The sequence below is a fragment of the Lagenorhynchus albirostris genome, chromosome 19, assembly GCF_949774975.1.
Source record: "Lagenorhynchus albirostris chromosome 19, mLagAlb1.1, whole genome shotgun sequence".
Classification (NCBI taxonomy): Eukaryota; Metazoa; Chordata; class Mammalia; order Artiodactyla; family Delphinidae; genus Lagenorhynchus; species Lagenorhynchus albirostris.
Window position 1 is genome coordinate 53,574,508 of NC_083113.1, and position 26,410 is coordinate 53,600,917.

Genomic DNA, 26,410 nt, shown 5'->3' on the forward strand with positions numbered 1-26,410 from the left:
GTTAACTCATGTTGAGTGTATATATTGACGTATTTGTAGTTTGTAGTAAGTTTTACTTGGCGTTTGCATTTCTTTTCTTTAGCATATTAAAAACAGTGTTAGTGTTTACCAACTCATAGTTGGTATGTTATAAAGATTTGGCCTAAGAAATTTCTAAATTCCTCGTGTCTTTTACTGCTATGAGGAGTTGACAGCTGACAGCAGGCTTTTTTCAAACTGTGCAACCAGCAGAAGAGAGTATCTGGGGGATGCTGGACGGCATGTTGCTTGCCTTGAAGTGTTCTGTTATCCTGCACGACCACTTTAATGACGGCGCTTTCTTCGGTGATGCTGTGGAAGTGCCATTTTGTCATTTATGAGTGAGGAGTCCCCTAGGCAATGCCTGGGAGATACATCCTTTATATCGATGTGGTAAAGGCAGGGCTCCTTTGCTGTGGCGCTGCAGTTACTCAGGGTAGCAAGTTAGGTTTTTAGAGAAATGTGTTAGCTGCTTAGGTCCTTTGGGGTTCCGTTTGGTGTGTTCCTGCTTCATTGCACCAAACCAGGGATCTCCAGAAGTTTTCCAAGGAGCATTACAAACACTGCAGTATTACCTTCCGGAATGTTGTTTTTCTTGATTCAAGAGGAGGCTGCCTGTGATCAGGTGAAGACATGTGATTATCCGGGGAAAGAATGAGGCGGCACTTTCACCACATCAGTTTTGAAGGTGCTGGAACCCCCGTACAGAGCACCCAGTGGAAGGGAAGGGAAGGGTGAGGCTGCTCTGGTTCAGTGGCTGCCCCTGGAACCGTGAGAGAAGAGACTCCAACCGGCACAGAAAAACCCGCCCTGGGTTTAATCAACAGTGTTGATTGAGCACCTACTCAGAATTCTGCTTGGGTTTCTGGGGAGCTTCACAGTGAGGCAGATGAAATCCTGCCCTCCCTCCAGACTGTAAACTCCTTGTGGGCAGGAACCCTACTTTAGTCTTCTGCTAATCCTAGTGCTTGGCACACAGTAGGTAGTCAATAAATGACCAACGAATACAGTGTCCTTGTGATCCCGGTGACGTTCTACACAGGATTGAAAGGGACTTACTTTTAAGTGAGAAACTTTGCACACAGATAGGCCGGCCTCATAATACAGAGTGGGAAACCAGTACAGAATAAAAAACGCAAAGTGCCTGACTTATATGTGACGCACAGCTCTGTGGTCTCCATATGTTCTGGAGGATTTTTGAGACCCTGTACTCAGCACACCCAATAATGTTTACGGCATCTAATGTTGGGTTTTGTTCACTGCTTTTTCTATGGGGCTCAAAATCTTTTCCAGAATGTACTGCTTTGATCCTCACATCTCTGTGATGGGTGCAGTGCTCTCCATTGGACAGAAAGCAGCCTTTGAGGCCCAGTAGATACAGCTTCATTCCCCGCTTCAGATGTGAGTAGAAGCCAAAAGGTGGAATCTGGTCTTTGGATTATCAGTTTCACTGTTCAGTGTATTAGAATATCACTTAATTTTTTAGGCATACAAGTATTTTTAATCATATGATAATCATTTATGGTATAACTTAAACCCCCAAACGTATCCTTTGCAAGTTGCACAAATATAAACTAAAAGATCTTTGGTTTTCTTTGTCATTTAGCTGTGGGAAATTTAAGAATTTACTAAAGTTGTAAGAACAGAAGTCATAAGCGTTTGTGTTTGAGAGAGAAGCTGTTTCTACTTTTAAAAGCTGAAGCTTCATTTATCCTTCCCTTTCTTACCACATCTAATCAGTAAGGGAAAAGACACTGTGTCTTAGAATGTTGAGGGAAGCATTTTGCTAGCTTTCTAGTAATCCCTGAAGTATTCCCTAGAGCTGGTTGATAGAAGTTTATGGTACAAGGGTGAGGAATGCCCCACTTGCCCACATTTGAGGGGAGTGTGAACTTAGGTGAGTTAATCCTGCCTGCTGGCAGCGGAGTCCTCCTGGTCTTGAACTGGAGACTTCCTCTATTTTTTGGCAAACCAGCTAGTAAAACTTCTAAATTTTTTGTAATTTTGTTTCAGAGGTAATTCTATTATTTTAATTTTAAACATATCTCAACTTGGTCTCTGCAGTATGTGACGTGTGAGAAGCTCAGATATAGCTCTATATTCTTTGGACTGATGCATACTGCTTAGGAAAGTTAGTTCTTTTCAATTCTATCATTGAAGTTCTCTAAACGAATGGATTTTTAAACTCCTTCCCTTTCTTATGAAATCAAATATCTAATAACGTTGCATAATGATCTAGTGAGAAATGTCTGTTGCCTTCTCTTTTTCATGTTGAGATAAAAACTCATCTTTTAAAATTGCTACTCACCTGAAATTTAGGCTAATTATAATTTTTGATATTGACGTCTTCATGGCCCAACAAAGTTGTTGTAGACTCTTAAATCACTGTGATCTGAATTAGAGAAGGTGCAGGTAGGAGGGGGTGACAGCCCACGAAGTCTGGGTACACATTGCGTAAGATGACGCGGAGAAAGCTTAGCCACTTCCTGGGACCCAAGTAAATGAATGGCCACTTCAAATCCCGAGTGGCTGTGGGTTCATCTTTCTTTCTGGTTGGTGAATTATATTTGTTAGAACTTTATTTTTAGCATATCAGTACAGCTTTTTAAGTACCTTATTTTTATTCCTCTCACTCATCAATCACACACAAGGTGTACCTTAGAACCTTGGGTTAAATTTTTTCAAGTTAAACCGAGGAATTTGGTTCACAGTTTGCTTTATCATGTTTCCTGTTTAATCGGATGAGAATTACACATGCGCGTATTCCCTTGTTCTTCGTGTTTATAGGAAAGACGCTGTTCTCGGCTACCTCATTATGTAGTGTTGTGCTTGATCCCCTGCCAGTTTAGAAGAATTCAACACATTCTGTCCTTTAACAAAAGCCTGGAAACAAGCAGTAAGTGGCCTTGAGGAATACAATTCTCTAAGGCGTAGTTTCCATTTTACTACTTTTTTTAAAAAAAATAGGCACTTTTAATCAGGAGGAACAATAATTCTCCTAGAGCTGCTGCAAAGTGATTACTTGAAACTCAACTTGAACTTTAAAGAGTCTTTACAAGGCTATGTTTTCATAACGTAGAAAAGTAGTATATTTAAACACCACTGCTGTGTAAAATAGAGGGCTTCATTGCCATCGTCATTCAGATCAGACAGGAAATCTTGTCTGTCTGTAATTTGACCCAGTGTTTGGGATTTAGATGCTTGGGGCTACTGTTTTTCCTATTCTATAAGGTGCTATTGGGAGCAGTTTAAGGGTCTGTTAGGTGTAGTTTCATGAATTTGTTTCCCAAGAATCTTAATTTTGATGAAAGTATAGGGCTCATCAAGAAGTTCCTCTTCTCTTTTAGTTCTGATAACCTGGGGTTTTAAAATGAAACTCTGAAAGTGCAGGGTTGAGTTGACCAAACAACACAGAACTGCATTACGCTTAAAATCAAGAGTGATCGGGTTTGTTTTGTGTGTCAGTGGAATGTCCCCAGCTTCCCCCCGTACGCACCATCTGCACAGGGCACGTGTGGGTGCTGTCCTCGCCAGCATCTGTCCGCCTACCTGGCTGGTGAGTGAGGGGGAGCTGCGGGGCCATCACTTCTCGTAGACAGACCTTCCCTTCCAGGGGTGACTTCTTATAGGAATTACCCAGTACCCTTCATGGCCAAAAAGAGTTATGCCCATTCCTAAAAACTTAGCATACTAGGAATAACTTACATACCAGGTGAGATCTAAAACCTTAACTGTCCTTGTGCATTAAGATTTAATGGATGTGCTCGTGCTTTGTAGACTAAAGGGCTTGCTGCTGACAAAGTCCTCCTCGGGTGGTTCTAGCCGTCGGCCATGAGGCATTCCCTTAGGTGGTTGCCAAGAGAACCAAGGTGCACCCCTCTAAAGCCCCAAGCTTTTGTATTGTAACTGTTTTGAGGAAAATATCTGTAAACATTCTCTGTACTGTCCCAAGTGAACCCAATGGTTGTGAGCACGCGTGGGCTTCAGGGCCGGGTGCACGTGGGTTTGGAGATGCTGGCCGCTGGCTGCTTCGTGAGCTTCAAAGCTCTTTACCCCGTAGAAAGAGATGATGGGTGTTTACCTGCTGGGGTTGCTGTGAGGAATCAGTGGAATAAGGACGGTGAGAACTTGGTGTCTTGCACACAGATGGGGTGGTTGGGATCTCAGCTGCCATTGCCACCCGACTCAGCCTCTAGTCACTCATGGTCTTAGCTCTCGCCCTTCGCTGAGTGTCCCCACCCTTAGTGCTTTCTTCATTCTCACGTCTGCCACCACAATACACGAGTAAATGCATATTTGCACTTCCAAAATTATTTTCTGGATCCATGACACCGTTCTCCTCCTACTTCTCTAAGACCTCAATTCAAGGTAACTCTAGACAGCGGAAACACCCCAAAATATGTGTTTAGAATATTTAGAGTGGTTATAAATATCCCTTATTTCAGGGTTTGCCTAATGAAGTACTCTAGTAATATTTAAAACTCTTTTCTGAAGTTGAATTTTTCTTTTTTCCCTAAAATATTAAAGGTAGTAGTCTATATTAGTCCAATAAACTGGATGTTTTCTAGATCTCTGTTTGAGATCAGTATACCTGAACTATGCTTTCTGAACTTGGATGTTATGTGGAACCTAAAAACAAACAAAGAAACTTTGTGTTACGTGTGTGTGTGTGTGTGTGTAGAACTTCTGTACCTTCAGGTAAAGAAGGGTTATTTCACAAAGTGATACCAAAAGTGAGCTACTTAATCCTTTTATAAAATCACTTCCTTTCCAGTTCAGATTACAGCCTGGTGAATTTAGTGGTACGTGACATACCCAGCTTATCTTGACTTCAATAAGGCATTTGATAAAGTCATTCTTGATATTTTTGTGATTGAGAAAAGGGAGTAGAAATAGGTTTAAAAGGGCTGAGAAATACCCAGGCAGTGTTGATAGGAACGGGCCCTTGTGTCAGCACGGATGGGGGTGATCTAGCAGTATGCGTTTTTAACGTTTTCACTACTAACTTGTATAAAACTATAGACGGCAGAGGAAAGTGTTGGGTGTTAGGGTCTGCAGTGCTTTTTTTACAGTCTAATAACATGGCTAAATATAGTCTTATGTCTAGGTTCAGAGAAGATAGTTCCCAATTGAAAGGGAAAGAAAAAATTGTGTGTGGCGGGTGGGGGGGGGAATCATTGATAATTTGAACATAAGCCAACTGTTTAAAAAAATAGTGCCCTTGTCTGTGTTGGGGGCTGGTAGCCCGAGGAGGAAGTCTGTTCCATCCACATGCTGCATTGATGGGCCCTGGGAACCGCACTGAGCTGCCGACTCTGGGCACCAGCACCTGGGAGGCCACCTGGAGGATGATAGCTGGGGTGGTGGGCTCTCTGGAGGCCCCAGGCTCTGGCCTGCTGGGGGGGCTTTAGAAGGAGCAGATGTGCGTGCCCCAGAGCGCCTTGCTCAAGCCGAGAGGCAGAAACGGTAGAGGCAGAATGTTTCTGTCGCTCTTAGAACTTTCTAGAATTGCCTCGTGATGAAATGGGTGCCTCCTGTGGTTCTGAGCACTCAGCTCTGAGAATCACCCCAAGGGTGCCCCGTGCAACTGTGACTAGTGGGTGTGACAGTGTCAACCATGGGGGTCTTGCACGGTGACAGGATGTTGTCACAGGCTCCAAAGCTTCTTGCAGATGAGGTTCTGTGAACAGTTTAGTAAAAAAAGTTGGGGGGGGGATAACGTTTGTATTTTAGCTTTCACATTGTTTTTGAGGAGAAGGGCCTCTGTTCCTCCTGACGTGTGCTCTCTCCCCGCCTCCCTCCCCTCCGTCCTCTCTGTTCGCTCACCGCCTCCTGATTGCAGCCACTGGCCCACGGCTACAGCCAGCTTCAGCTGAACCTTCAGAAATAGACGTACTTCTAGCGATTTCCCTAAAGCCATGTTAACTAGACAGTGATTGTTGCTGTTTGTATACTCTTTGTTCTAAATCCCTTAGTGCCTCTGCAGGCTTAAGAAAGCTGGTAAGTAAAAATCGGACTCTTAAGCAGGGCCTGGGAAGCCATCGAGGGGACCGTGTACTGGGGGGAGTTGGGTTGGCTGACCTCTTCCAGCCCCTCCCAGCTCCAGGAATGGGCACCTCGCTGATGGGTTACTTTGTCATCCCTGGAGAAGCGTTTCCAGAGGACCTGCTTCCTCTCGGGTTCTGTCCCTACCTCTTCTGTGAAAGCCCCTGCCGTCTTCCTCCCAGTTGACGGGGCTGCAGGGGCGCCACTCCCCCTCTGTGTCTCCTCCCGACCCCACCTGCCCCAAAGCCCAGGGACTGAGCAGAGGCTGGGACAGGCAGTCAAGTCCAGGTCCAAGTCCAGGTCCGGGGGAGGGAGCTGTCCGCGTTGTTTTCCGGGCGTGTGCCTTCTGCGCATCCCCTCGGCTGTCTCCGCGCATCCCCTCGGCTGTCTCCGCGCATCCCCTCGGCTGTCTCCGCTCACTGCCAACCCCCTGTGTGAGCCAGCGCCCACTTTCGTCCCGTGTCCCCTTGCGCCTGCACAGGCTGTGGGCGGGATCTCCGAGGACATGGGCCCTTCCTGCAGTTGGCACTCCTTCTGGGCGGTTGAGGAACTTTAGTCAAGATGGGGGAGGTATTTCGGTTGCGTTCTGCAGTGTACGCTTATTTACCTACTTTTCTTGGCAATCGCATCCTCGCCTGCCCTCTGTTCTCATCCCGTGGCCTCTCCCAGTCTGGTTTTTTAACTGCTTGAATTATGTAGCCAAAAGAGTGGGGGGCGCTCTTCTAGTTCCCCAGACATTTAGCCTAAAACACGTGTTGAAAAAGCATTCTTCCAGGATCCCTCACCTGGCCTCTGTGACCAGCACTTTCCGCCGCCAGAGAGCCAGAGCGGTGGCCCAGGCCGGGCAGCTCCCAGAGTCTGCACTGCTCTGCTCCTCCCATGTGAGAACCCGGGGCCCAGAGCCTCCCACCCCAGGCCTGGGAGGTGCATCTCTGCGGCTCCTTAAGCAGCTAGACTGGAACAGCCTCCCCAGGGCCCCAGGCGGCCTCACCTTCCACACCTGCCCCGGAGGTTCTTAGGGCTCCTCTCTGAGCCAGAAGCAGGGGCCCCAGATGCCAGACATACCACATCAGCACCCAGCTGCCAGGCGCCGTGCGGGCTCCACCTCTTCCTTTCCTCTTATTTAGCTCTGATTAAAAACACACTGCACTCCAAATTGTGACTAGGATCGGAAATTAGAATTCCTCATTTACAGTAAGAGAGAGACCATCTTTATGTATTTTTTTCAAAAGGAATTTTTGCTTCAGAAAAAACTCTAGAAAGTAAATGTATTCTTGTTAATCTAAGCATATGCTCACTGAATTGGACTCTATGCTTTGTATAAAATTACGTAGGATCTGGTACGTGGGGCAAAAGGGTATGTATCATCAGCTTAAAAACAAACCTTCAGTGTCGGTGGGTTTACAGCATTGTTTTCCTATAGGGGACCTCAAAATTTAAGTTCTGCGTGCAAACAAATCAGCCAGGTTGCATGGGGTAGATGATTTTATGATGGGAAATGTCTCCAGTGGCCTTTAGTTGAGAAAAGCACAGGCGCTTTAGCAACACTTGCTTCATTAAATATCAGTGGCTTTTTCTGCTGATGGGATTCTTTTCATTTTGACGCATCTGTGACACAGCCTCTGTTTGGTTCCTCATTCCTGTACCCCTTCAAGTCGCCAGTGACATAGCGGTACTTGTTTTGTGTTCGATCATACCACTTGTGAACCGTGACGACCATGAAAAAATAATCGTGTTTTCGGCAGAACATTTTGAACACCTGTCGCGGCCCGTTCTGCAATTGCATCAGCAGAGCTTGGAGTGATCAGTGGATTTAACAAAAGCACCTCCCTCCTCCACCCCTTCCCTCCCATCCTCATCAGAAACTATTGTAGAAGTACAGGCTCTGGCAGACTTCATTTTCACACTGTATGTTCCTGGTGACAGAGACGCTCGTACCTGTCTGTGAATGGGGTCCATCCATCACTCATTCTAAAACGTGTAGATTCATTCGTTGGTTTTCTCTCACCGATCCCAGTCTTCCGCTGTGAGAGAAGACTACCAAGGGAACTCCTTGAAACAGGGCCATAAATTCAGTTTGACTTTCCCAGACTCAGGGCTGATCTTCACAGTGGGCCCTGGTCCGGCAGAACAACCAGCGACACTCCTGTTGCCTGGTTGCCTGGGCGGCACCAGCTGCCATATGTGACAGTCGCCCTTGTCAAGAACCAGTTTTCAGCACACTCTTGTTTTGTCATGTTCAATGCTTTTAATACCATAAAGCAAAGTCCATGAATACCAGATTCCCAAAATACCGTATCAAAACTCATCCTCTTAAACGCAAGTCTTTGTTTAATTAACATATCTATATTTTCTGACGTGGTACATACAGAAGAGTTTTTAATTTAAATCCTGCAGCTTTTATTATCTGGTAAGATTCCAAGTTGAGCAGTCTACTTAGACGTGTATTCCGATGAGGTTACATGTGTTCAGATGAGGTATCTCGATCTTTAAAGAAAGACCTACTACTGAAAAAAAACAGATTTGCAATGAAATAGACATAAGCTAGACAAAAGACATGCTATGGAAAGTTCAAAATATTTCAAGTACTGGGAAGTTGCAACTTGTAGAGTTATCCTCCCCGAATTCAGTAGGATAGCAGAGAAATTGTGCTAATGTGATTTCATTGAAACGTCACGTCTCAAACATCCTGTGGTACAAGCGTATTCGTTTCTTCTGTGGAGTAGTTTTCTATTCTGTTGCTGGTACGAAATTTTAGTGAAGTTGAAGTAATTTTGAATTAGTGACCTTTCTTACAAAGTTGCTTTATGGTTTACAAGTAATACTGATGCAAACAGGCTATGTTAACTTTCTTAAAATTAAGTAGCACGCACTTTGTTTACAAGCTTGGTTTATTGTGGGGTAACTACGGGGTCACCCCGTTTCACGAGCACAGGATTTGTGCTTTGGGAACATAACTGCGTTCGTGCTGTTCTCTTGTACCAAGGATCAGTGAAAGTGTTTTATCTTTTTTATGTAGTTTGTATTGACTGGATTTTATAACTGTAAGAAAACAGAAACAGAGTGTTGTATTTTGATCTGAAATTTGTCTATGGTAAAGTAATTTTGTTTTATGTACTGGAAGTTCATTTAAAACTTGAAATATTTTCTAGAAGGGTACCGAACAAACGAATCGTCTTTAAGCTGTTTAATTAACCTAATAAAACAATTTGATGGGGAACGCATTGTAATTGGTTCTGATTTTTACAGTGGTTCCCACTAAGTTAGCGTTGTCGATACAGCTTGGCTTGACTTCTGAATGGAAAATTCTGTTTTTTACACCACATCTTAAACGGTTTGGGTATCAGCTCCCTGGATCCTGGCTCACAGTGTAAGATACACTCCTTCACCACACTCCACAGTCATTGCCTTGGTGTCTTCCATCCCTTATCAGAATAAGTCCCCATTCTGACTTCCCCAAAAGACAGTTTCAAATTTACTTTCCTTGGAAGAGAGAATGAAATTAGACTTACGAGGAATAGAGGATCCTGACCTCAACGGTCTAATTATACGTTGGAGAATTCTGTCTCTGACAAACAGAATTCTCTGTAATTTCTTCTTGCTCTCATGCCCACAGACTACAAAGCTACAAAGACCAGGGGTCCTGAAAAATGTCACAGGCAGATCTCCACCGAAGACACGGGGCAAAGAGAGACCCTCCCAGTAATGTCAAGGTTACGTACATGAAGTCGGCCAGAATCACTCCTGAGGTCACCTGGAAAGAAGAAGAAATGGAATATTCCTCTTCAGTCGTACAGCATAGCGTCAGGTAGTTCTGGAAGTTGGTCTTAAATTCTTTCCACCTTCCGTAATAGCGAGAAGGTTCTATGGTCCAGCGGTCTGCCAGCCTTTTTATCTTTGAGGGGGGTGGGAAGGTTGCTGTGGAACCCTTTCTTTAAACAAAGACTTGGCCAGAAACCAGTGCCCAAGTTGGCTGGCTGCGGAAGGGTGTAGTCGGAGCTGTCGGAGCCTGAAGCCCGACCCTGCGATGCCCAGGCCTCCACCAGCAGCTCCGAGGGGTCCTGGCTGTACCCATTCACCCTTGGGAAACCTTAGCAGTCTCTGCCCTCCCAGAGCCTCCATTTCTTATCTATAAAATGAGACTTAGGTCACTGGATTTCCTTGTCTGGAGGGCAAGAACATAGTTCCTTGTTATATAAAACCCTGGACCAGATCATTGCCGGTTCCCTTTTATGTCTACAGTACCTGAGATGTCAGTCTGCTCAAAGCCTGCCCTGCAAAGGAACCCAGTTCTGGAAGAATAGACCCCAGATTGCCTGTTGTAGGTGGTGGGGGAGGGGCGCTTTGTCAGTTTTGATGCAGGTGGAGATGGGACAATGGGCGTTGACCGTGTCACCTTCCTGATACTGTTGCTGGCTTCAGAGAGTGACACGTATCTTGTCTTGACCCACTGTGCGCCAGGGACTGCTTTAAGCACCTCATGTGTTAACTCACTTCATCCTCACAGCAACCCATTTTACAGCAGAGAAAACTGAGGCCCGTAGAAGTTATCACTTGGCCAAAACTCAGGCTTGGTGGTGGGAGGGCAGAGCTGGATTCAAGGCCAGGCAGACCAACAGCCTGTCTCTCTGGAAAGGGGACAGACCTTCTTGAAAGCTGCTCATGTGTTTGCCCAATGGCCAAGGATGGAAAATCAAACAGTTTTGTGGCCAAAGGGGTCAGTCAGGGAAGACTTTCTCGATGGGAGCTGAAATAGGAGGTTTGTTGCTGGTGCCGCCACCATTTTTTCAGCTGGAATAGAAGCTGATGAGAGCCAAGGTATTTTTTTAAAAAACTGAGACCGGACTTCACTGGTGGCACAGTGGTTAAGAATCTGCCTGCCAGTGCTGGGGACACAGGTTCAAGGCCTGGTCCGGGAAGATCCCACATGCCGCGGCGCAGCTAAGTCCGTGCGCCCCAACTACTGAGCCTGCGCTCTAGAGCCCGCAAGCCACAACTACTGAGCCTGAGTGCCACAACTACTGAGCCCGCAAGCCTAGAGCTGGTGCTCCACAACAAGAGAAGCCACCACAATGAGAAGCCTGTGCACCGCAACGAAGAGTAGCCTCCGCTCGCCGCAACTAGAGAAAGCCTGCACACAGCAACGAAGGCCCAATGTGGCCAAAAATAAATAAATTAATTAATTCAAAAACAAAAACAAAAACCAACTTTGAGTGAGGGTGTGTGTGTGTGTGTGTGTGTGTGTGTGTGTGTGTGTGTGTGTGTGTGTGTGTGTGTGTGTGTGGTGGTGTTTTGTTGTAAAAGAAACCTGTAGCTTTCTGGAGAACTTGAGTTAATTCATGTTCACTGCCTGTTAGGTTTTGGAGTAGCTTCTGAAATTTCGGTGTGAGTAGGGCATGATCCTCTTTGTCCCCACGAATTTTTTCCAAGAGCTGTGTCAGTGGCCTCGCCTGGCCCCAGTCCATTTTCACCCAAGGATCTCTGTCTGCGTGCAACGCATTCCCTGCTAATAAAGTCGCCCCCGGGGCTGCAGAGGGTTTGAGTTCTAGGATGACCTTGGGAATCCACTTTCTCAGCTGGATCTGTGGAGGTGGGGCTGTGTGGTATCTCAGCTCCACTTTCACAGTGAAGGATAAGCAGTTCGCACACACTAGGATGGCTATCATGAAACAACAGCTACAGAAAATAGCGAGTGTTGCTGAGGATGTAGAGAAATTGGAACCCTCGTGTACTGCTGGTGGGAATGGAAAACGGTGCAACCGCTATGGGGGGCCATTTGGCGTTTCCTCAGCAAGTTGAAGAGAGTTACCATGTGACCCAGCATTTCCACTCTCAGGCATATATACCCAGGAAAGATGAAGACAGGGGCTCAAACCAATGTTCACAGCAGCACTGCTCACATTAGCCGATAGGTGGAGACAACCCACATGTCCACCAAGAGATGAATGGATACACACCATGTGGCCTGTTCATCCAGTGGAATACTATACAGCCATAAAAAGGAGCGAAGCACTGATACATGCTCCAACATGAATGAACCTTGAAAGCACGCCAGGTGAAAGAAGCCAGTCACAAAACACCATGTATTCTATGATTCCATTTATACAAAATGTCCAGAAAAGACAGATCCCTAGAGACCAAAAGTAGATTCATGGTTGCCAGGCCTGGAGGGAGAGAGGAACGGGGAGCAACTGCTCATGGGCCTGGGGATTCCCTTCAGGTGAAGAACACGTTTTGGAAAAAGAAGTGCTTGCACGACGTCGTGAAAAGTACTGAATGCCACCGAATTGCACACTTTCAAATGGTTTGTGTTATGTGAAGTTAGCCTCAAATAAAAGGATGAGGGATCAAGTATAGGGAACAAATCAGAAAAGTGATCAACACTAGCTGCTGGGTCGTTGGCAAGGTTGAGGAAATGGGAATCCAGTTTCCTACCCCCAGTGCTGTGCACTGTAGACGGCCCCGGGCGGGAGTGCCACGTGTCTGGTGTGCGAGGTCTGCCACCTGTGTGTGTGTCAGCTGGCGTCTGGGGTGATCCACAGACCTCTTCCTCACCATCAGGAAACTGAAAATCCGAACAGCTTTTCTGAATTCGATTCAGCAGGAGCCAGTCTACCTGTTAAATACCAGACGGCTGAGTTCAAATCCGGTCTCCACCACCACTGCTTCCTTGGGGTAGTTCCTTACCCCCTGTGCCTCAGGGACAACGGGACCATCCTGGGGACATAGTGCGAGCTGAAGGGGCTACCACGTGGCACCAAGCCCCGGCCGGCGCACGGCAAGGCCCTGTGCTGGTCACAGGGCTCTTGCCTCTAGGCTCCGTCGGCACTGCCACTTACTAACAGGGTGCCCTGCACTACGGCCCAGCCTGGCCCGCTGCTTCCCCAGCGGTAGCAGCAGCCTCCTCCCCGCCTCAGAGTGTGGCACGGCTGCCGGACCCCTCGCCCAGGAACCATAGCCACTCCTAAAATGTTTGCAGGGAAAGGCAACTTGCGCTCCCCCAGGCTGGAGGCGGGGTGCTCGGAGAATTCCCAGCCTGGGAATCTTACCGTAAGGGTGGATGTATTTTTATCCAGCAGGATATACTTATCAGCTATGACCAGGAAAGGGGAAACTGACTAACAATTCCAGCCTGGCCAGATTCTCCATCACTGCCACTGCTGTGTTTCCCCACTGCAGCTGGGAGGAAGAGGGGTATCACCTGCCTGGGGTGTCGGTGCCCCTTAGCTGCCTTCCCCCCATCCTTTAAGCTGCCCAGGGACTCTGGGGGGACAGCACCCATCGGACACCTACCATACAGTGGTGAGCCGGTTATCCTCACAGCATTCCTAAGAGATCATTGTGACCCTCCCCTAACAGACAGGAACGTCACAAGCCATTTGAGTCACTTGCTCCAAGTCATGTGGCTGGTCTGAGGCAGAACTGGCATTTGGACCCAGGTCTATCTGATACCCATGCCCAGGTTCTTCCTACAACTGTCCTTTCGCCTTTATGCTGTCTCTTTTTGTCAGCAGGCAGAACACAGGGAGACTGGCACTAGCACAGTCCCCACGCTGATGGGTCCACACAGCACCCAGCCTGGAGACATGGCCAGCAGAGCCAGCTGTGCTCAGGGCCCTCCCTCTCAGCGTTCTCTGCAGAAAAAACCCTGCGATACCTTAACTCCTGTGGTTAACGGAACGATGCTCCCCCGGCCCCCAGATACATCGATGTCCTAATCCCTGAACCAGAGAATCTGTGACCTGATGTGGCAAAAGGGACTTTGCAGATGTGACTGAGTTAAGGGTTTGAGCTGGGAGATGATCCTGGGCTATCCAGGTGGGCCCCGTGTCATGACAGGGGTTCTTATAATAGGGAGGCAGGAGGACCAAAGAGAAGAGGTGACAACAGAAGCAGAGGTTAGAGTGACGCAGGGCCCCAGGCCAAGGAATGTGGGCGGCCTCTAGAACGTCGGAAAAAGGAAGGAAACCGATTCTGCCCTGGAGCCTCCAGAGGGAAGACGGTCCTGTGATACCTTGATTTGAGCTCAGTGAGACCAGCGTTGGACTTCTGACCTCCAGAACTGCGAGATAATAAATGTGTGTTGTTGGAAGCCATTCAGTTCGTGGTGGTCTGTTACAGCAGCCGTAGGAAACTCATACAACCCCACCCTCCAGGAGTTCAGCCTTGATTAGTCTGGGGGGGCCCAGGAATAGGACCCAGGTGACTCTAATGTTCAGCCAGAGCTGGGACCCACCCATCTCCCAGATTTCTTTCCATCTTGGAAACGATGCATCTGCTTCCAGAGTTGGCCAAGGCTTTCGCTGGCCAGAGTTTGCCAGTCCGACTCCTCAAGGTCTGAGCCACTCAAACTTCCTACCCTACAGAGGCTACAGCAGAAGGCCCTGGGCCACCTGAGTCACTGGAGGCCTCTCTTTACCCAGGCTTCCTTCAGACAGACAGGCGTCTTGCCAGACGGACCCTCTTGTCTTCACCAGTGCTCTCTGCCAATCCCGCTCAACTTCTATAAAAACCCATCCCCCAAATCCTAGCCCCCTCCCATCTGCTCTCTCAGTCTCTGGAAATCCCACCATGTTACTCCCCAGCGTAAAAGCCCTTTGCTGCTGTCCCACTGCCTTGAGAATGAAACCCGACCATGCCGTGGCCTCTGAACCACTGCCAGGGGGCCCCTGCCCACGGCTCCAGCTTCATTCTGTGCCACTTGACACCTCACCCTTCAGCCCCAGGGGCCCTCTGTGACCACAGGGCATTGGCATATGCTGTGCCCCCTCCCTTCACTCATCCTGGCTTCTCATCCTTCAGGTACAGCATCAATGGCTTGTCTTTATGGAGAACTTCCCTGCTCCTCTCCTCCAACTCTGTATCAGAAGGGTGGAAGATGCCAGAAGGGTCTAAAAGTGAAGCAGAGGTGTAAAGAACCAACTGCTGATTCTCTGCAAATACAAATGACATACACAATACAAATAACCAAACCTGGGCTCTTCTCGGTCTACTGTTTTTTCCACAGGTAGGAGCAATGTTTCACTTTCCTCCTCAGCTCTACCGTCAGAACCACAGTAGCTGAAGAGTCCTAACTGGCCACAGACGCTCAGCCTCAGGGTCAGAAATCAGCAGAGAGAGGTGAGAACTTTGATACCCATCTGGTGGTGGCAGCCACGGCTCAGCAAGTAGTCTGCTGCCATGTGGGGATGCTGGCCAGGTGTTGCCAGAACTTCTGTTTTGGACAGAAGCTGGACAATCTGGAGTTTTGCACGAAATGCTCTGGTTTCTGCATTTAAAGTTAATTTGATATTTTTTTTTAAAGTGTAACACTGTTGAGACCAAGCACATATGTCTATGGGCCTCATTTCTGACTTCTGCCCTACCTCAGCACCTGGTATGCCTCTCCTAGCCTGGAGTAAATTGAAAAACATGGCCATATCATTTTGCAGCTGCTCCCACAAAGAAAGGGGAGTTAATTTTCCCATCTCCTGAATCTGGGCTGGTCTGCAGACTCGCTTTGCCAATAGAAAGCGGCAGAAGTGACGTAGCACTGGTTCCAAAGCCTGGGCCCCAAATGGCCTTGCAGCTCTGCCTTTGCCCTCTTGAAACCCTCTGGCCACCATGTGAGGAAGCCATCAGGTACACTGTTGGATAACGAGAGACTACATGGAGAGAGAGAAGACACTGGTGAGGCCAGCTGAAACCCTCCAGCCACCCCACCCCCGGTCAAGCCACCCAATAACAGCTGAGGCTACCAGTGACCTCAGGCAAGACCAGCAGAAGAACTGCCCAGCTGAGTCTGGCCTAAATTGCAGAATTGGGAGGAAATAAATGATGGTTGTCTAAGCCGTATGTCTAGGAGTGTTTGTTAGGCAGCAACACAGAACCGATACATAGCCCTTATTACAGTCTTTCATCATTGTTGTTTGTTTACTTTTTTGTCTCTTCCTTGCTCACCTGGCTCCCCCCACACCCTGGAATGCCGGCTCTGTCAGCCCAGGGACCTTGTCTGTCTTGTTCCCTGTCGGGTCTGTAGTGCTTCATATCATGGCCAGGAGGTGCTCAATAAGTATTTGCTCAAAGAATGAATAAATGAATGTTTAAGCCAACAAAGACTTGGGAGGCCACCCCCTTGTCACAAGACATCAAGCTGGAGATGAGAGTGACCTGTCCCCCCATGAGGGAACGTGACTTAGACTTGTGCGTCTTAGACTTGTGCATCTTCCTTCATATAATTTTAACCAGATAATGTAGGGAGGTCCCTTAGACCCCTGGCTGATACTTCAGCTACATCTGATTCCAGCATGCAAACAGAGTAGAAAAGGTGTGGCTTCACACTTGAGCACATTGGGGTGTGGATTCTGGAGCAGGTAACCCCTCCCAGCCACAGTTGCCTTCAAAGCAGAGAGCAGAGGCTGGCATCTCCTTGAAAGGCTGCCGGGAGGCTTACCCAAGATGCACGTCATGCCTGTGTAGGCATATTGCTCTGTGCTTGGAGGAACTCTGGAAATGTGGGTCCCTTGATGTCTCTGGGGGGAAACGCCATCTTGGGTGGGTGGCATTTTCTGGCTTGGTCCCCATGCTTGGGATCTGCAGCTGGGGACAGAAGAGCAGAGATGAGGATGCTTGGCTCCAGAGCTGCAAACAGAACCCATGGTGGTCCCTGAGTGTGTTCTCTGTCTGCAATCAGGTCCCAGTTAGGAACATTTTATGGAGCAGGGGATGGGTCTGACTTTGGTGCCAACTGCACTTTTCTCTGTCTGCTCTCTGCCAGCCTCTGACCCCTCCTCTAAGGGCCATACCTGGGCCTTGAACCCCTGCAGCCCTCTCCCCACTCAGCATGGCCAGCTGCCCCTCATCATGTGATGCGCCTGGGCCACCCCTGTCACAACGGGTGTGACTGTTGTATTATAACCACTACTTAAGGGGCTTCCCTGGTGGTGCAGTGGTTGAGAATCCGCCTGCCAATGCAGGGGACACAGGTTCAATCCCTGGTCCGGGAAGATCCCACGTGCTGCAGAGCAACTAAGCCCGTGCGCCACAACTACTGAGCCCACGTGCCACAACTACTGAAGCCCGCGCACCTAGAGCCCGCGAGCCACAACTACTGAGCCTGCGCACCGTAACTACTGAAGCCCACAGGCGTAGAGCCCATGCTCCACAACAGGAGAAGCTACCGCAATGAGAAGCCTGCGCACCGCAACGAAGAGTAGCCCCCGCTCGCCACAACTAGGGAAAGCCCGCACACAGCAACCAAGACCCAACACAGCCAAAAATAAATAAATTTATAAAAATAAAATAAATAAATAACCACCACTTAATGTCTTCAATCATTTGAATCCTCACTGAAACCTACAAAGTATTTTCAGACAAAGAAACAAAGACCCAGAGAGTGGAAGTCATTTGTAAAATGGTATAAAGTCAACGTGTATCAACCTCCTCGGCTGGAGAGGGATCTGGGTGACTTGGAAGGGGTGGGCCGGAGCTCAGAGCCCTCCGCCTGCCCCAACATCTTCACTGGACCTGAATTTCTCCTCCTGGCACATTCCAGGGAAGCCAGGGGCCAGCAGCAGGTGACTTAGAAAGAAACGGGGCGAGTCCCTTCTCGGAAATTCCGGGGACTTGGCGTAGTCCAGGCGGAACTTGCACAGCCCTTGGCAGAAGCAGAGTTGGGATGATTTCATGTTTGGATTAGGGACTTTCAGGATGGGACAGAGCTTGTCTTTATTTCAGGGGTGATGACCTGCGTCTGAGTGGGTGACCTCCCTCCTAAGTGATGGGAGATGAGATCCAAACTCGTGATCTTGATGTTGAATAGAGTGACATAGACCTACAGGGCATCTGAGTAGCCCTCCAGCATTTCCTGACACCTGCTGGGTGCCGCCCACTATCCCGGGTGCCCAGGACACCAGCCCTGCCGTGGAGACTCTGGCCTGGTGCATCTCACCTTTTTTTTTTTTTTTTTCATCTCACCTTTTAGCATTGGCATCACGTGGGGAGCTCTGACACCTACACTTGGCCTCCCTCCACCTGAGACCAATTAAATCAGAATCTCTGGGGTGGGACCCACATGTTGGCATTTTTCTAAAGCTCCTGGGTTGATTCGCAACCAGTGCTGAGAGCAACTACATCAGTGATTAAAAGCCCATATTTGTTGAGCATTTATCTTGTACCAGACTCTAAGAATTTCACATATGTAAATATTAACTCATTTACTCTTCACAGGATCCTTCGGAGGTAGGTACTGCTATCACTATCCCTCTTCTACAGATGAGGAAACTGAGGCCCAGAGTGATGAAGGCATTTACCTGGTGCAGGTGAGTAGTGGGCTCAGGATTAAATCCCAGGTGGGCTGATCCCCGAGCCCGTGCACTTAAACACTGCGTATTGCTGCCAGACAGGATAGGACTGGCCTTGGGCAAACGTGGAGGAGAACAAGATCTGGAAGTCAAAGCAGGCCACAGGCCAAATACAAATGTCACTTTAATGGGGAAATCGTGGGTATTTTGGAGTGGGAAAGGTCTGAGTTCAAATCCTAGGCCTGTCATGCCCCAGCTGGGTGACCCTGGGCAAGGAAGTCATTTAACATTTCTGTGCCTCAGTCTCCCCACGGGTAATGAGCTGGTGAGATAGCCAATGAAAACACCCTGCACGGGGCCTGGAAAACCTGGTTGAGGGTGTTCGGTGAGGGCTAATTCTGCATCCGTCCTTCCTCCCCCACCGCCCAATGTCTAGCTCAGGCGTGTCTCCAGAAAGAAAACCTGAAGGGGCCCCTTAGGACGTGCTGGGATCTTCGCGAAGCACCAGCACCCTGGGACGCACACCCCACAGAGCTGAGATGGATTTGTTTTGAAAGAATGTTGTTGGAAGAGGCTGTTCTTCCCCGGCCAAGAGATGACCTTTCTTTAATCAACATTCCTGATCACACAGATGGTTTCGGACAAAGCCTCCTTCACTTGCACGCAGGGAGGGGTGATGGGAATCCCCAAGTCCCACCCCCAGCGCAGAAGGCGCTGCGGGAACTCCCGTGCGCATGTGTCAGGCCGGGCCCTCGCCTCCGCCGCTTCTCAAGTAAGGAGCTACCAGACAGAGCTGCACCAGCGGGTGGCGGAAGGTAAGTGGCTCCCTGCGCTAGTCAGAGCCCAGTTAGAACTTTCCCACCGCCTTGGGGCTGGGTGGGGGGACGGGGTGTGTGTGTGTGTGTGTGTGTGCAAGCTGTCTGGCTCAGCGGGAGGGGCCCGCAAGGCGAAGGTGGGAGAGTGCTGGCCTGTGATTTGGGCATGGGGCTTAATCTTTGGGGACCTCAGTTTTCTCATCTGAAAAATGGGCTTGATAATAGAAGTGAGGATTAAACGAGGTAATGAGACTTGGACACATAACTGAGTTCTGTCAGTTTTGTCCATTCAAATAATATCCAATCAGATATCCAGTAAATAAATAGGAGGAGCGGTTCTAGCCATTAAAAATGAATTTAATACCATAATTATGAGCTACTGTGAATCCAGTATCCAATAAGCAATATCTGATATACAGTAAGTAATATCCTGTATCTAATAAATTTCCAAATCCAACAAATAATATTGAATAAAATACCCACAGATAAGTAAGAATATTTGGCATAGCCGTTCAAATAATATCTAATAAATAAGTAGGAATAATTATATCCACTAAAGTAATTTTAATACTGTTATCATGGGCTATTGTGAATCCAATAGCTAATAAATAATATCCAATAAATTAAGTAGTAGTAGCAGTGATATTCATTAAAATGATTTTAGTACTGTGATTATCGAGGGCTACTGTGACTCGTAAATAAGGTAAGCGATCAGAGACGGCCTGTGGGAGGGATGGAGTGGGGGTCCCAGCAGGGCAGATCGCTATTGATGGGGACACAAAAATTGAAATGAAAAACGTAGGCTGATCTGCCCTGCGTATTCTTTCCCATCGGCTGGGGACCGGCCATCTTACCCCTGTGACTGCCTCCCCTTCCCAGCTTGAGGAGAAAGAAGATCCTCTCCCCACATGCCTCGTGTCCCCGCCTGCCGCAAACCCTCAAATATCCAGTCCAGACGCAGGTGCCGGCATCACACGGCGGACAGTGGAAAATGTCCAGCAGAGGGCGCCCCAAACCCACAGGGCCGGCGTCTCCTGCTCTCGCGGTCGCCCAGGGAGGCGTGGAGGTGGGGGAAGGGGGAGGTTCTGCGCTTTGGCCTCCAGCCGGTACCCCGCCAGGTCTTCTGCAGAAAGACCGCTGGACTCTGGACAGGGCTTAAGTGACTCTCGCCGGTGATGGTGGAGAAGCAGGAAGGGAGGGGCGTCCTGCACCCTTACTGGCCCTGATCAGCGCTGCCTGTGACCTTGGGAGGCGGGAGGAGGGTTTGGTTCGTTCCCTGCGTGGGGCAGCTGTGTCCACTCAGACAAGAGGCTCTTGGCGGCACCCACCCAGCTCGGCTGCCCACCAGGAACACTCTACCACCCATTTCTCAGCGAGGCAACTCTGCAGGGCTACCTTCCCAGCATGAGCTGGTTTGAGTTAGGGGCCGTTGCCTGGACAGAAGAACCTGAGTTCTTTGTTCCTGAATGAGGTTGAGGAGACCCTGGCCAGTCCACGCAGACACGCATTCTTCCTTAGCACAAATCAGTCACGAGACCTGGCAGTCTGCCTCCGAAAGAGCCCTGGAATCTCTGAGAATGAGGTCCCACTGAGATGACCAAGGCAAGGGCTTAAGCTCTCTGTTTCTGTTTCCTTGTCTGTAAAAATGACACGGTCATGTCATATGGAAATGATGTCGTGTCAGATGGAAATGATCACAATGGACCTGCCATAGAGGTTTGCTGGGAGGATTGCGTGAGCAGTGCCTGCCCAGGGCATGGGCTACAGAAGGGTTGCACATGCCCATTTGCTAAGCCAGGCCGCTGACATCTCCCCCCTGGGCAGTCCAGACCACCTGTGTGCCCACACCCCCGAGATTTCTTGGGCCAGCCTCATCTCCCCGCTACACGGCCCCTACTGTCATCTCCTGCCCCCTAAGACAATCTGCCTCCCTCCCCCAGCATGCTGCGAGACTCCTCACCTAGTCTTGAACCCTCCTACCCATTGTCCGCCCTGTAGCCAAACTGACTTTTCTAAGACGCAGGCCTGATCACGTTGCTCGCTGGTCAGCATCTGCCGAAGGCTTTCCATTAAATTTGGGATTAAGTTTCAACTCCTTGACGTGATTTACGAGGCCTTTGGTCATCTGGCCGATGCCTGGCACTCTGGCCTCATTCCTCTAAGGGACAGCCGTGATCCAACCACGGGGGTCCCAGGCAGGTTGGAAATTTGACACTCGTCTTGATAGTTTTTAAATATTTGCACATTTATCCCAAAGGAAACCACATTTTTTACGAATACAAAGTCCATTCCTCCCTCTTTTGGTGAACCCAGGGGCTTTAGATCATGTCCTCTGAAGTGACCTGCCATTTGGTCTGGAAGTGTCTCTCATGTGACATTCCCTGCCCTCGTTGGTGGGTCATTCACCCTCCGTAAAGGCTGGCCGTATCCCAGGTGGATTCAGTTTCAAAGTCTTCTTTGCCATAAGGAGCCTCCACCTTGCCCACCCAAATCGGGGCGACTGGGTGCAGTTGGCTGCTCTCGGGATCACAATCCTCTCCCAGGACGCACCTATGAGCACACAGATGAGTCAGTACCAGGCAAAGGTTCTTTTGAAATCTCCGCCTGAGGGCACTGTTTGGAGCGGGTGGTGCGAGGTTCTGATCCCCCATCCTGACTCATTCCCACATCACTGACTCATTCCTGAGGTCTGCATGCCCCTTGGTGGGTGCCCCAGGCTAGCTGGTCCCTCCACTCAGCCCTGGCGGACACCATCATAAAACCAGTTCCCTGTCTGTCTCCTGACTCAGGGGCTCGCAAACATTCAGACCTGACGCTTCTTTTATGTATTTATTTTTTAACTTTTGGCTGTACCGCGCGGCGTGTGGGATCTTAGTTCCCCGACCAGGGGTTGAACCTGTGCCCCCTGCATTGGAAGCACGGAGTCTTAACCACCGGACCACCAGGGAAGTCCCCCGATGCTTCTTTTATAAAACGAATATTTTGTAACGTGACTCTCTTTCCTGAAGTTGAGTTCATAGGTATGTAATTTGCCTGTATGTGTGATTTCCAAAACAGCGATATAATTCCCTCATTATAACGTAAAACGGGAGGATTAAAAGGAAGGTAATTTGTCATAAAACGATGTGGGGAATCAGAAGCTTGTCCTGTACCAGGATCTCCAGGAAGGCAGCGGCCACAAGTGCAGACAGTCACAGGTGTGCCCCGTGGGTGAGGCCGTTGGTGACGTGATTTTCCAGAATGGTGACCAGCTCTTGGTTAATGTCCAAATGAAACAAAGAACAACCTTCCCTCAACTGACATGGTGGTGGCGTTCCTGGAAAATCCAGTGACTATTAAAATGGGGCAGGAAAAGAAAACTTGCATTTATATGTAAGATGAAGTTAGATTCTAGACACAGATCATTTCAAGCGGGGTTTTTGCCTACATGAATGCCTGGTGAGACGTCAGACCGTCACGCGGGACGTGGGCCCATCCCGGTCGTGGGGACTGGCGGGCGCACTACAGGACGTCTAGCCTTCCTGCCCACTGCCGCTGCCAAGTGCCAGTGGCTCCCACACACACACGTTCTGGGGACACATGTCCAGGAGCACACATGTCCAGGAGCACACATGTCCAGGAGCACAGGGGGCTAGTGGGTGAGGCTGTCCCTCCGGGTCTTGGCCTACGTTGTTCCTTCCTCTCTTCACCGAGGGAGTGTCTCCTCTTCCTTCAGGAAGCTCACCCCGATGCCGCCAGGCTGGGGCGATGCCCTTCCCTGCCCCGAGGCCCCACCCACCAGAATTTGAGAGCCTTGATAACTTGTCCATCTCCCCCCAGGAAGCCAGAAGGCTTTGCCCTTCACCACTGAAGCCCAGGTCAGCTTCAGAGCCTGGCATACAGTAGGTGCCCAATAAATGTTTGTCAAAGACGTGAATCCTAGTAGCGGCTCCTGCTTGGTACCGTGCTCACTTGCTCCTCACAGCAGCCCAGGAAGGATTCTTAGTCCCCCGTTCAGGTGAGGAAACTGAGACTCAGAGAGGTCAGGTGACACGCCCAAGGTCACACAGGAAACTAGGAAATGAATCCGGAACTTCAGATCCTCCAGAGAAGCGTCTTCCATTCTCCCTTACTGCCGCGCTCAACACCTCCCGCGGATTTCCATCAAAGACACGACAGCCAGGCCCCCACTAGCCTCGTGGATGACCCTGCCCTTCTGGGTGTAAGCCCCGAACTCTGGACTGAACCACACACCTGCCCCTGAGCCCGGCCGTGCTTTCTCCTCCCGGCCTTACCCCCACCATCTCCAGCTTGCCCATCCTTCAAGTCCCATCACCGATGCTGCTCCCCGAACCCCATCCTAGGCCCCTTTCCCCGTCACAGCCCCCAGATCTTTACTTTCTGCCCCTGCTCTGCAGGCTGCGATATTTGAGCCGTGTTCCCAGCACCTCTGATGGCCGTGTCTGGAGCGGGGGGCATGGCTTACTCACTCCTGGGCCCCTCCCTGGGGCACCAGCACAGGCCCGGCCAGTAGCCCATCGGTGACCTCGTGCGTGATCCCCACACGCTGGCTGGGCTCTGCGTAAACCAAGTCACTGCAAACGCACGCCAGGAGCAGAGGGGCACCTTTTTGTTATCCCCCGACATTGCTGAGAAGAGCTGCAGGCGAGGCCAGGCTCAGCGTCCAGCGCCGACACCGACACTGGGCCGGCCCTGCGTCTCCACACGCGGGTCAGGGGCGGCGCCACAGGCTTTCACTGCCTCCAGCCACAGGCGGATGTGCAGTCGCCCTGCCCTCCACAGGTTGTGATGAATGAGGAGCAGGGAGGGCCGTTGGCGGAGCCTTGGCGTCACGAGGCAGATGACCCCAGCATCTGCTCTTCCTTGCTGAGTCACCTCATAGCTACAGTGACACGTGGCTGACGATTTAGCCTCGCAGAGCCTCAGTCTCCTCACCTGTAAACTGAGAGTTTGGGAGCAGATGATCTTCAAAGTCTCTTGCGCCTTTTATATTTTACGAGTCATTCATCAAATATTTTTTGAGTACCTACTGATGCATTCTAAAACGAAAGTGAAGGGCCTGTCCTACCTAAAATCAAACCCTCCCCTCTCCCCGCCCTCTACCCCTACCTCCTTTTCCTCCTTAGCTTTTAGCAGCACCTGACGTACCTTTGATTCCATGTATTTGTCTCTTTCACAGTGTGTCTCTGTAACGGCTCTGTCAGCAGTGCCTGGAGCAGGGCTGGGCACATAGTAGGCACTCAGTCAGTACTTGTGGAATCAGTGAATGAACTAATGAACTGGATCCAATGGATCTGCATGACATCCAGAGCCCTTACTCCCCCTTGATGGGATCACAAGAACAACCACAGTGCAGTCTTTGGGGGAGGGTTGCAATCCACACGACATCCCTGGGACTGCTTTGAGCCTCCGTGGACCCACAGGAGGTTGTAGGCAGGCCAGGAGAGCACCCCTCCCTGGAGCGCCCCTCCACGATTGACCTGGGTCATGTGGCTTCCCTCTGTCTCCCTGCGTCTCCAGGGTGATGTGTACATTCCCCCACCACCCCCAGCCCACCCTCCCAGCCACAGTGAGCAGCTCCCTGGATATCGTGTATTTTTTTAAATTTAATTCTGATTTTATATTGGAGTATAGTTGATTTACAGTGTTGTGTTAGTTTCAGGTGTACAGCAAAGTGATTCAGTTATGTGTATACATATATCCATTCTTTTTTAGATTCTTTTCCCATATAGGTTATCAGAGAATATTGAGTAGACTAACACACCATTGTAAAGCAATTATACTCCAATAAAGATGTTTTAAAAAAAAAGAATATTGAGTAGAGTTCCCTGTGCTATATAGTAGGTCCTTGTTAGTTATCTATTTTATATATAGTGGTGTGTAACGTTAATTCCAATCTCCTAATTTATCCCTTCCCTCACCATGCTTCCTCTTTGGTAACCATAATTTCGTTTTTGAAGTCTGTGAGTCAGTTTCTGTTTTTTGGATAACTTCATTTGTATCATTTTTTTCTTTAGATTCCACACATGAGTGATATCATATGATATTTTTCTTTCTCTGTCTGACTTATTTCACTTAATATGATAATCTCTAGGTCCATCCATGTTGCTGCAAATGGCATTATTTCATTCTTTTTTATGGCTGAGTAACATTCTATTGTATATATGTACCACATCTTCTTTATCCATTCTTCTGTCAGTGGACATTTAGGTTGCTTCCATGCCTTGGGTATTGTAAGTAGTGCTACAGGGAACATCAGGGTGCATGTATCTTTTCAAATGATGGTTTTCTCCAGATATATGCCCAGGAGTGGGATTGTTGGATCATACGGTAATTTTATTTTTATTCTTTTAATGAATTTCCATACTGTTCTCCATAGTGGTTGTACCAATTTACATTCCCACCTAACAGTGTAGGAGGGTTCCCTTTTCTCCACACCCTCTTCAGCATTTATTGTTTGTAGATTTTTTGATGATCACCAATGTGAGGTGATGCCTCATTGTTGTTTTGATTTGCATTTCTCTAATAATTAGTGACGTCGAGCATCTTTTCATGTGCTTTTTGGCCATCTGTATGTCTTCTTTGCAGAAATGTCCATTTATATCTTCTGCCCAGTTTTTGATTGCGTTGTTTGTTTGATGTAGAGCTGCATGAGTTTATTTTGGAGATTAATCCCTTGTTGGTTGCTTCGTTTGCAAATATTTTTTCCCATTCTGTGGGTTGTCTTTTTGTTTTGTTTGTGGTTTCCTTTGCTGTGCAAATGCTTTTAAGTTTAACTAGGCCCCATTTGTTTATTTTTGTTTTAATTTTCATTACTCTAGGAGGCGGATCCATAAAAGTATTGCTGCAATTTATGTCAAAGAGTGTTCTGCCTTTGTTTTCCTCTAAGAGTTTTATAGTATCCGGCCTTACAATTAGGTCTTTAATCCATTTTGAGTTTATTTTTGTGTATGGTGTAATTTCATTCTTTTACTTGTAGCTGTCCAGTTTTCCCAGCACCACTTATTGATGAGACCGTCTTTTCTCCATTGTGTATTCTTGCCTCATTTGTCATAGATTAATTGACCATAGGTGCGTGGGTTTATTTCTGGGCTTTCTATCCTGTTCCATTGACCTATATTTCTGTTTTTGTGCCAGTACCATACTGTTTTGATGACTGTAGCTTTGTAATATAGTCTGAAGTCAGGGAGCCTGTCCAGCTCCGTTTTCTTTCTCAAGGTTGCTGTTGCTATTTCCGTCTTTTGTGTTTCC

The 26,410-nt window shown here is 48.6% G+C and overlaps 2 protein-coding genes across 10 annotated transcripts in view; both read left to right on the forward strand.

Moving 5' to 3' along the window:
• GAN (gigaxonin) overlaps positions 1-26,410 on the forward strand; it is a 102,075-nt gene that overhangs the window by 56,470 nt on the left and 19,195 nt on the right. For 2 of the 8 annotated variants that reach the window (XR_009537193.1, XM_060131649.1), the window contains 2 exons: positions 14,866-15,070; positions 18,271-18,974. The exons of 1 other annotated variant lie outside the window; for it this stretch is intronic. Coding sequence is in view for 1 of the 7 variants with exons in the window: in XM_060131649.1 (XP_059987632.1) it covers positions 14,866-15,070; positions 18,271-18,286 (221 nt within the window). In the remaining 6 variants the exon portion in view is untranslated. Of the gene's footprint in view, positions 1-9,679; positions 10,358-14,865; positions 15,071-18,270; positions 18,975-26,410 lie in introns of those variants that run through there. 5 more of the 8 variants (XR_009537192.1, XR_009537191.1, XR_009537196.1 and 2 more) reach the window with 5 other exon arrangements.
• The window catches only part of CMIP (c-Maf inducing protein), a 264,562-nt gene continuing 256,430 nt past the window's right edge, over positions 18,279-26,410 (forward strand). The window contains exons 1-2 of one of the 2 annotated variants that reach the window (XM_060131647.1): positions 18,279-18,362; positions 18,786-19,159. The gene's annotated coding sequence lies outside the window, so the exon portion shown is untranslated. Of the gene's footprint in view, positions 18,363-18,780; positions 19,160-26,410 lie in introns of both variants that reach the window. The other variant, XM_060131648.1, reaches the window with a different exon arrangement.